The sequence below is a fragment of the Coturnix japonica genome, chromosome 1 (genome assembly GCF_001577835.2).
Source record: "Coturnix japonica isolate 7356 chromosome 1, Coturnix japonica 2.1, whole genome shotgun sequence".
NCBI lineage: Eukaryota > Metazoa > Chordata > Aves > Galliformes > Phasianidae > Coturnix > Coturnix japonica.
In genome coordinates this window covers 151,146,172-151,157,489 of record NC_029516.1, presented here as the reverse complement: position 1 = coordinate 151,157,489, position 11,318 = coordinate 151,146,172, and the positions used below count along the sequence as shown (strand labels likewise).

The 11,318-nt window shown below is 42.1% G+C and overlaps 1 protein-coding gene across 1 annotated transcript; it reads right to left on the bottom strand.

The window, feature by feature from the left end:
* Positions 1-1,208: 1,208 nt before the first annotated feature.
* On the bottom strand, positions 1,209-10,857 carry CYSLTR2 (cysteinyl leukotriene receptor 2). The gene is made up of 3 exons (XM_015851814.2): positions 10,530-10,857; positions 10,340-10,414; positions 1,209-5,424 (listed from the first exon to the last, which is right to left on the bottom strand). The coding sequence occupies exon 3, from the start codon at positions 5,395-5,397 to the stop codon at positions 4,456-4,458; it is 942 nt and encodes a 313-aa protein (XP_015707300.1). The 5' UTR covers positions 5,398-5,424; positions 10,340-10,414; positions 10,530-10,857; the 3' UTR covers positions 1,209-4,455.
* Between the last annotated feature and the right edge of the window lie 461 nt (positions 10,858-11,318).

The window sequence follows — 11,318 nt, the reverse complement described above, 5'->3', positions numbered from 1 at the left end:
AAAGTGACAGATTTTCCTCAAATGCCAGTTCCACTGGTACACAATACTTACAAGAGCCAAAAAAGTGTTATTGTTGTTTTTCTCTGGATTATCTCAGGAGTCTGCAAAGCCATGAGCAAAGAGCAGCATGCTGAGGCAAAGACAGGCAGCATCTAAATGAGCCTTTCCAAGCACCGTTCTCCAAGCAAAGCTTTTCCCCTAAATCAGCCAGCAGTAAGCACTTGTAAAGACCACTGTATCTCTTCATGAAAGCCTTCATGTTATTGTGCCCTCTTCATTCAGCACCCAGGTCCTTTATAAGGCAATACAGATGGCAAACACCAAAGTTTGGAGCTTTATTTCTTTGAAAATGGGGCCTTGACTTTTTCTTCCATGAGCAAGGATGTGACTTGAGTGACCAGGTCTGGGCCCCATCCTCAGACAGCTTTCTACTTACAGCTGTGATATCAAAGGAAGGGGATGTGGTGGTAGAAAACATGCCAAAAGGGAATTTGGGACGAAGGAAGCTATTTAATTCCTTTGGCCTCTAAGGAGGCTTTTGGCAGGTGGATGTACAGATGCAACAACATAACATCAGCTGCATGTAGTTAAATATATTGCTTATCTTTGCAGATATCTGGAAAGATTCTTATATATACACAGTGTAGTGGTGTGAAAGGTTGGGAACTGCAGTCGTATAGTATGGTCAACATTGACCAGAAAGGCAAAATGGCCTAGAATGTTACTGGACTCCCTCAAGGCATCTGCATTTGCACTTTTATTACACTCGTTGAAAGAGACTGTCTTTTAAACTGCCTCATATACCACATAGGAAATCACAATATTAGTCCAGGGATGAGGTCTCTGTGGAAATAACAACGTACTCCTCCCAGATGCAACTATACTTTATTATTTTGGGTAGATTTTATTTCCACTCCTGTCAACTGAAGGTGCAGCAGGTCACTTCTGTCCTGACCACCCCAAGGGACTGAGAGGAGTGTCAGCAGCTCTAAGACAAGGGGAAAAAGTCCAACAGCTGCTCTGCTGCCAACACAACATGCTGTTGCAGCACAGAGCAATACACAGCTTGGAGGGGATGCTGAGTAGAGAAGTATTTTTCTCTTTCCCTTAGACTCTCTTAAAAGCTTAAAGTATAATCCCTGTTGACAGGATGTGCGTTGAGGAAGGCAGAAGATATGACATGAAAATGAAAATTACACAGGATAATGTATGGTTTGTAATAATTTGTTACTTGTATTTATATAAAAACAGCATTATGTATGTTATATACTCCTTATGAGACACTACATATGTACAGCAGATAATGCATAGATATTACAATGTATAATATGTATAAATTGTAATCCTTGCTCACATTATAATTTAGACTACTATATATAGTGCATTGCTTATAATAATCTTCTCTGTTAGATAAAAACAGGTTGCTCAACAATTCTTGTCCTACTCACACCCTTGCCTAGTTGAGGGGTAATTGTGGGGTTTTTTTCCTTTAATCTGTGACACTTTCATTTTTAATGCATATAGAAAATACTAAGGAGCGGGTTTGTCCTCTGGGAAGGCATAGAGTCACATGTGGAAAGCAGAAAAGACAAAGGCACGTCCATAGTTCTCAAAAATTGGCTGCTTCCCTGTGCACTGCAACACTGCTCCATCCGGCAAACATAGCCATACAAGGGCCTCCAAGGATGAAAATGCAAACATGAGGAGTGATATTGCCTTGTGCTGAGGGTCAAGTGGTTCAGGCTACAAGATTACTTCAGAAAATCTATTTTGTCTCTGGTGTAGCTTTGGATGAAAAAATTACTTTGGTCTAGAAACTCCAAGGATTTCTTGAATGACTGGAAAACACACATAGGAAGCTAAATTTACAGTCATTTACGGGTAATTAAATCATTTATGATCACTTAAAAGCTTCATTTTCTATACTTAGGTCTCTCTCGAGCTCAAAATTTTACTGTTGCTTTCATTTTCTACGGGTGTAGCTATTCATAGTTTTTGTCTCTTAGAAAAGAGGAAGCGTATCAAGATGCTTTTTTCATTGTAGGTGGTCCCTTGAGGGATCCAGTGGCACTGTAAGTAATTTAACTGTTTTCTGTAATAACCGGTTTTATAATTTTTATAATAAATACAGTGGGAATTTTTACTACATTTTTAATTTCCACAGTGAAGATCACTGGTTTTATGCACTGCATGTAGAAACATACGAGGGTTTTGAATGGAGAAATAGCAGTAAGTGTGAGCATGGCATGTCATGCAAGTTCTAAAGCTGTGCATTAGGATATCTGACAAGGATGATCTTCAGTCCTTTTGCAAGTAAATAATACTTAGAAAATCTTCTACTCTTATCCACACCCCAGATTTGGACTCATATTCCCAACCATTTTCTTGGTGAAGTGAAGAAGGCAGCGGGATGTTCTCACACATCCAAAGACGTTTCTCCCTTGTGAAATGATATCCCATTTAACAAAATTTCAATCTCCACACTTTGTCTTTCTCCCCCTGCACTCCTTGTTAGCTGTGCAATCAATACAAAGCATAACTTCAGCAACTAGTAAATCTAGTTTATTGAAACTTAGTTTTGACAGTCCATTCAGTTTGCTGACAAAGTTGTATCATAGTCTATGCAAAAAACCTTAGAAGTGGGATAAATTACTCTTTAGATGCAAAATGATCCACTAATAGGGTATATTTGTATAGGCATGGTTGCAAAAGCATTAGTGAGATTAGGCTGAGGATAACCACCTCCCTAATTACTTTCCATTCCCTTGTTGAGGTGTACAACATCTCATCAGAGGATCCGAGATTGTCAGTTGTCCCTGCTCAGGATAAGAGAAAACTGTAGAAAGAGAGGCTGCCTCCTTTCCTTCTTTTTACTTGTTTGCTCTCTCTTTTTGCACAAGCTCTCATCTTGATCCAGCTGCCATTGCAATTCAGAGGCATTACTCCCTGTTCCATCAAGAGCATGGGACTCAGCACTGCAGGTGTTCATATGACTTCAGTAGGTTAGCTCTAAGACACATAAGCCAATTTGAGGTATTGAATTAAGAGTTTGGAACATGAACATTACTAAGATTTAGTGATAAAATGTTATGCTTACATCAAAGACAGAACAGAATGACTAAAACACATTGACTCTTCAATTGAACACAGCCCTTACATAGCCAAGAGAAGTGTGATTTTCCCAAAGACATGCCAAGTACTTTTCCACCTGACCAGCAATGATTTGTTTTCTGTGAATTTGGGACAGAGCTGAAAATAGCCAGTTAGAGTTATTTTTGCTTGGTAGTAATAACATTCAGTTTATTGAGTGTTTTCTCCAAGGAAGTTCAGAGCATTGAGAAAGCACCTTCATTGTCAGAAGCCTTCCTCTGGGTGGATTTCACAGGGAGGGAAGGCCTCAGCCTTGCTGAAGTTCTCAAACAAGAGGCTGTTCTCCTGGAAAACATGATGAACTTTCTCATCTTAATTTTTTTTAATTCAGCATTCAATGAGGTCAAGCAGAGTTTGGACCCTGTTTTCACTTAATTGTGACCGTTTGGATTTGCAGGAAATATGTTAGATAATAGGGACTTAAAAATGCAGACAGCAGTGTTGTGATATTTTCCAAAGTATACATAGGTGTAGCTCCCCATTGCCTAAATGGTTGAGTTTGTCTCTGGATCCCTGCATGGAGATGAGCTGCCAAACCTCCGGTCCTCCTGCTCCATGCCAGCTCCCATCCTGCCCTCATTGCTAATCATCACATCATTCGTGTCACCCCAGTATTCACACTGTTTGCTGGAAATTGTCACCTCGCTTGGTAATCAGTGAAATATTATGCAAAATACATCAGTGGTCTCCTCAGAGGGGCATATTTAGACATGTTAATGCTTTCTGAACAGGATGAGCTATTGTGGGTTTCGTTTGGCTCTCTTCTTGCTTTACAGAGTCAGCCACAGCAGACAGTATCTTCACTGTTTATATTCCTATTACGTATAAACTTCTGGCCAGAATTTGAAGAGAGGTCTGGCAGGGGACTATGAAGATGTTGGGTGGCACAGCGTCTAGGGCAGGCACTTCTACATGCACACAGGTAAATGGAGAGCAGAGAGACTCTCACATGAGCAGTTTCCCTTCAAATCAACGTCTGTGTATTGTGAAATGAAAGAAATGCACTCCAGTAGCAAGGCAAATTCCTTTTGTTCCCTTGTTGTGAGGAGGGTGGATATTGAAAGTACATCTGTAGCTCTCAGTAGAAGTGGATCATAGATCACACCCAGGCACCTGACCTCCAATCACCTGCACTGCTGAGCTCCTGTCTTGGTATTGACCATCCTCACTGAACTTTATCCCAAACACTTTTCTTCCCAAGATGCCTGGCACAGTGCAGTATGGTCAGCAGCACATTCATTCATCACGTAGTATGGATGCAGTCTAGATGTCTTGGCAGGAGTGCAGGAACGTAATACTGCAATTCTACACAAGCATCCTTCGGTATAAACTTCTGATTCTTGCTTTGAAATTTTCAGCTGCAAAGTAATATAGCACAGGGTCCAGGCAGCTGTTGGTGGCAGCAAGGCAGAGTGAGACCACCTGTGCTTTGTGCACGAACAGATTGGCTGGGCTGCAGCCACCGAGCACTAGGTAGACTGTCCGCAGTACGTGGTACGGAAGGAAACACAGAAAGAAGAGGATGAGAGTGATGATGATGGTTGACAGTGCTTTCTTGTGACAGACTGCCTTCTTGCGCTGGGGTGTCTTGGACTTGAGCAGCGCTCTGATGGCAAAGATGTAGCAGATGATAATTGTGCAAAAAGGCAAGATGAAGCCCACAGCAAGGACAAAGCTGTTCATCATGAGGAGCCTGTGCGTGCTGCTGGGGTGGAGGTCCAAGCACTTGGCTGGGTTTTTGTACCCGGCAATTACTTTGCTCAGCAGAGGACTGGAGGCTGCCAGAACGAAGACCCATATCACTGCACACATTATCTTGGCATACTTCATGTTACTTACTTTCCAGCTCTTGAATGGGTAGACGATGGCCATGAAACGAACCACACTGAGCACGGTGAGAAAATAAATGCTGCAGTACATGTTCACATACATGGTGTACGTCATGATCCTGCAGAGGATATCACCAAACACCCACTGTGATCCTAACAGATAATAGGTGGCCCGGAAGGGCAAAGTGCTCACAAACATGAGATCCGAAACTGCCAAGTTCTGCATGTAGATGTTTACTGAGGTCTTCCTCTGGGAAGGCTGGAGGAAAACATATATGGAGAGGCTATTTCCAACACTGCCCAGGAAGAAGATTAAGAGGTACGCAATGGGATAAATGACTTGCTTGAAGGCATCCGTGCTACAGGTGAATGAGCTGTTAGTGGAGCTGTCATTTAGCGTCATCTCAGAAAAATTCATTGTCTGGAGTGGGAGCTCTCTGCCTTTCTGCAAAAGTATAAAGAAGTAAAGTGAGTGCAGAGCTGCAGCCTCTTCAGGGAGATCAGTGCTAGGACTGTTTCACATGGCAGAAATGAGAAGACACGTTGGAAATTAAAGCTTCCTGAATGACTAATCACTGTGATGTCTCTGTAAATGAACACACCAGCTCTAAATGGTTTCAGTATTACAGCAGCTGGTTTGTTGTTTTTTTTTTTGTTATTTGTTTTTTGTTTGTTTTTTGTTTTTGTCTCAAATTATGAGAGAACTGTCTTTTAGAAGTGGATGTTATGCATTCATTTTAATGGCAATTCCCCGGCCTTCTCAAAGCAAAATAAGCCAACTTGACATTGGCCATTTTGCAGCAGGAGGTTATGAGTTCCTGGATACCACCCATGGAACCTTCAAAAACTGATCAGTAAAAGAAGTCATCATCCACCAGTAAGTCTGAGCTTCAAATTAGGATGGAAAGTCAAAGTAACTGTATTTGCCAATATGAACCAGCCTAATCTTCCTAGAACGATATCTGCTGTTGACAGCACGTCACTCAATATGCCTGAGTGATAGCAAGAACACACTGATGTACTTCAATGTGTATAAATTAATGATGTTTTGATCTGAAACACTATAAATACTGTTCTCATTCAAGGTTCTTTTTTAACTCCCTCCCCCTCATACTGTATTTCTTCTTTCCTCTAGTTAGTTTCCTAGGTCTCTATTTGTGGGGTCTTTTCTTCATTCACTACTTTTCCAGCCTTTTGTGTGCTCATTTCTTTCATCAGACATTCATCTATATGGCAGCCTGAATTAGCAGCCCTAATAAAAATGGCCTGTGGAAAACAGGCTATTTCCATAGAAAGTGATATTTTCACTCCCACAAGGCTATATTTCAATCAAATCAAAACAACCGGTCAATAAAACACTCTAAATAGTATACACATTTTTTTTTTCTTTTTAATGTACTTGCTAAACTCCTGATTTTTTTCTCTCTGATGATCTGTAAGTAGTAGTATTTTAAAATCATAGAATTATAGAATACCCTGAAATTGAAGGGATCTGTAAATGTAATCAAGTCCAACTCCTAAAGGGAGGTCTCTGGTTCTGCTACTTGTTTAACAATGGGACAGAAATGCCCTCTCTGCAACTGCCAGCACATCCCAGAAACGCACTGAAAAAATTTAGCCTAAAAAGCAGAACAATATGAAATTTCCAAGTGCATGAAAAAAGTTTTAATACATCCCAGTGAGAAAGATAAGGGCCTAGTGGTATATGCTTGCAGGTTATGTCTTTTTTTTTGGACCTCACAGGCTTCATAATTTTGAATAAAGTTATTTGTGTTCTTGGAATTTCACTACGGGGAAAGCTTGGGCACCTTGGACTACCACTTACACACTATAGCACTGGCAACACTGCTGTAAATGGAAATTAATTTGTGCACTCAGATACTTTTCTGTGGTACAAGAGCTGCTCTATGTTGAGGGCAGCCAGTGACCTCTTCAGGGCTCTGTGTCGGAGTACAGATCCCTTAATACAGCAACCAGATGTGCCCCAGAAGTTATTTTTTGTGGCCAAACAGAGCATGGGAAATGGAGCCTGCCCAGGCTGGGCTCCTAAGAAGCAGAGCTTATCCCCTGTAGCAGGATGGGAATGCGGCAGTTTGGGCTTGGGGAACAGGGGCTTTCACTAACAACAATAATGTGACCATCCCTGCAGGGCTTGAAACCATCCCTCCAAGAAACAAGGACAATAATGTCTATAAAGTGTAGGAGTGCTGAAGACTGGAACTTGGCAAACTGAACACTCGTTCCCCCCTAAAGAAAATCTCCTCCTTATTTGAAAGTCTCTTCGCCAGTGTAGAGGATAGGCAACGTAAGCTTCCCAACAAAACAATTGCAGTCCAAGGAGATCTCATAGAATCATAGAATCACAAATGGCTTGGCTTGGAAGGGACCTAATAAATCACCTAATTGCAAGCCCCTTGCCATGGGCAGGGTTGCCACCCACCAGGTCAGGCTCTTCTCAAGGCTCAATCCAACCTAGTTTTAGTACCCAGTACAAAGTTACTGTCTGACATCAAAGTTTTCTGTGTGGGATCAGGAAACATCTCTTCTTCTAATGGAAGTTGGCCCCCCTGTTTTACAGGGAGTCATCACAGATTGATGTACTTCAAAGAGAAGAGACTTTTGATGGTGCGTTGCTATTAGGGCAAGAGAGAGAGCACATCTGCAGAGCAAAGGAAAGGGTGGCTTTCCTGAAATAACTGCTGTGTAAAGTATATCAGTGGGAGCCTCTGTGCCATGCTGCTGGCTTGATAGTAGTGATAGTGTAGGATATACAGGTGAAGGAGTGGCACTGTGCAGGAAGGACTGTGTAACTAGCAATTGCATACAAATATTATGACTGAAAGTCCTTGTGGACAGTCATTCCATCTTCTCATAATGAAAAAATTTAGTACTAAGGTTATGCTACCAAACTCCTCACCATGATAATGATAGTCATAGGAAAATGTTAGAAAAGCTGAAAGCAGGTAGTAATGGTAGGGAATTTCAAGTTCAGAACAAGATATGCAACAAATGCCTAATTCCTAGGACAAATGGTTCTACAGTCTGCAAGACATGATGCTTTTTGATCTTTAGTGCTGCACAGGCCCCAGTTCTGGCAGGAGGGAGGGAGGGAGCACTGTACCAGCAATCATGATAGGACTCACAGTGTCAGTGTTGTGGGAGAGAGGAGCAGTCCCAGGACCAAGAAATCGACATCATTTTAGAGGGAATAGGAAAACAGTAAAAACAACAAACAAACAATCAAAAGAAACCACACAAAACCAAAACCACACAACAGCAACAACCAAATCACAGAGGATTCAACAAAACTTCTGTAAGGTTGGAGGAGCTGGATGCACTGGACATACATGTGTAGGAAATATCAAACTGAATAGACAGATGAGAGGCCAATAAGTAATCAGGACCAGATGACATTTGTATGAGTACCCCAAAGGCTCTCAGACTTGGACTGCTGTCCAAGGCACATAACCCACCATTATAATCATGTGCCATTCCAGGGGACCACTGCATCACTAGGGCAGCTCTTCATCTACAAGAACAGCGTGGGAGAGAAGCCTGGGGGCTGTGAGTCAGCAGTCCTGATGCCTGGGAGCCTACTGACCCCCAAGACCGATTTCCATATATATGAGAGCTGCTCCAAAAGTAATGCCTCCTGTTTTACTGTTTTGGCCCATGACATTAGAGTCAGAAGGCAATGGTATGGCAGTAGATGTGGAACCTACCCAACAACATCCTGTTACATTTTGTTGGCAGATGGCATCAGAGGGACAATCTGACAAAATGGTGTCTGACAAGGACGTGTGTTTGAAGCAAAGGAGTGTCACAGAGCTCTTCCATGAGGAAAAAATTACACCCACTGACATTCATTGATGCCATGCTGGAAAGCTGGCAGATGAGCATTTTAGTAGAAGGTGATAAATGCTGGAGCAAATAACCTAAACCATGCTTACATGATACAGAACTTGAAACTGTTACTGTGAGGAAAGGGCATTTGGCATCAGTGATAGACCCATCATCGACTGTTTGCCAAAGTCATTTCTGCATAAGCTGCAGCGGAAGCAACAAGAATTTCAAGAAAATGAGTCACATCACCAAGAAGTCTGGGTCAGCTGGTATAAAATCACCTTGTATAAAACCTTCCTGCATTCCCCCAGTGAATGTGCCATGCAGTTCTGCTCTCTGCACCCCCCAAAAAAAGACATTATAGAGTTAGGGAAGAGGCAGAGAGGGGTGAGTGAAATCAGCAAGGTGACGGAGCAAGGACTCAAAAGTATGGGTAAATTCAGCATAGACAGGATAGACATGCAGTCAAGCTTTACAGGTTCCTGAAGGAGGTGGATAGTGTGAATGTACCACTACTGATGTGTTCCCACATGGGGTGCTCATCAGGGCTGTTGGGAGTCTATGGTCAGGCAGATAGAAGAGGGCTGTTTTCTGTGTCATCTCCTCTCACTGGGGGAGGTGAGCTGGAAGAGGCTGCTGCTAAAAGTGTAAAAGGGAAACTCTCCATTTCCAGACTGAGAAGTTTCTCACATCCGCTACTTTGAAACCCTGAGATCTCTATAACACAGAGAACATATTTTCGGTGAGGTGTTCTGCACATGCAGTGATAAATAAAGGTATCAGAATGTTCATTCAAAATACATGTCTTTTTTGCCCTAAGAGATTAAATATATTGATCCGTTTGTATGTCAGGAAAAGGAGGTGCTCCGTGCATCTATCACAACAGTCCTCTGTCAGAAGAAGGCTTCTGCCACAACAATCCCATACTCATAATATTAAGGCAGTCATGGCATTGCTGCTATGTTTGGGATTGCTTGCATCTGCCTCTGTATCTCGAGAAAACCAAAAGTTTTGACATGTCTCAAAGTTCCCATTAGCTTTCCTTCTGCTGTCTTCGTGTTGTGTTTTAAGGAGTAGCGTTACCAAGAATAAATGTAGCAGAATGCAGTATTTGGAATTAACAGTGAATTACATCCACCAAAACATGCAGTGCTTTATTAACCTCGCTGCATGCACAATATTACAGATAAATAAATTCAGACTCTAACTCCTAGCCTCTTTAATTTTAAGTTTGCCATTGACCACATATTTTTGTCATCTCGTTAAAAGCCAGCACTCACTTAATCAGACCCACTACTTGACTGTCATCTTCCATCTGGAAGCACTGCAAGTTACATAAATCCACCCTTTCTGCCAAAGAAAATTCTCAAGCCCAACTTTGTCATAGAGAAATTTAGTTAACGATCACAGCTTCTATCATATGCAAAGCTTACCGCAAGCAATATATAAGCAGATTGTATTTTCTTCACTGCAGCTATTCTATCTATGTCAGAAAAAGCAGGCAAGCCTTGTCTTACCTCAGCTGGTGTGCCTTCTGGTGTGCTCGGTCTCCTTCTTCTGCCCACTGTTGCTTACCACTTTCAGTTTTGTTGCTGGAAATCAGAAGCACAAAAACTTGAAGCAAAACCCGAATGCTGTTTACGCAGAAGCCACACAAGAGCAAACAGTAGTAAGAAAAGGAAGTAGGTCCTGATTAGTAGATCTTACGTTTTCTTAAGAGAGAAATGTTCTCAGCTCAAGGAGGGCTGCTAGCAATCGCACGGCAGTGTCGCATGCGCTTTGGCCCAACAAAAAGGGCCCTGCAGCTAATGTAGCATCTGGAAACTGTCTGGATTCCTGTGTTTGGGCCGCACTTAAATATCTGCACTCTCAGTAACTGGCATTGCTTGATTTCTTAGGATAGGTTCCCGTATGTCATTCACATGGATCACTGTAATTGGAGTCTGTGGAATTACGAAGCATTATTTCCCAGGCTTCTCGTGCAGAAATGAGTGAAACCATAAGCATGCTTCTAGGGGTTAATGAGTAACCATATTCAGCACAAGCAATTCAAGGATGAGTTTGTGGAGCCAAGGGACTGCTTTTTTTTTTTTTGACCGCTGATAGGGAGTAAATACGTTGCTATTTTAGGCCATAACAAGAAGCTGCAGTGAACGCCTTACTGCAACAGTGATCACAGGATCATAGAATCATAGAATTGCTCAGGTTGGAAGAGACCTTAAGATCATCAAGTCCAAACACAACCTGACCATACTACCCTAACTCTAACAACCCTCCACTAAATCATGTCCCTGAGCACCACATCCAAACACAGATGGCACAGATGAGTGCTCCTAGTTTACTGCAGTTGTGAAATAGGGTTCTATACACACGGCAGATGTAACTGTTTATTCTTCTGTTCTGTCAACACACACGGGAGGACCAGATGTATCTCTAGGTGCTGTGTTTCATTTCATAAACATCAGGAAATACCTCTGTGCTGTGCAGTGACAGAGC

Excerpts from the sequence above, each read along its gene's own strand:
- CYSLTR2 (XM_015851814.2), bottom strand. The coding sequence starts at position 5,397 with ATGAATTTTTCTGAGATGACGCTAAATGACAGCTCCACTAACAGCTCA.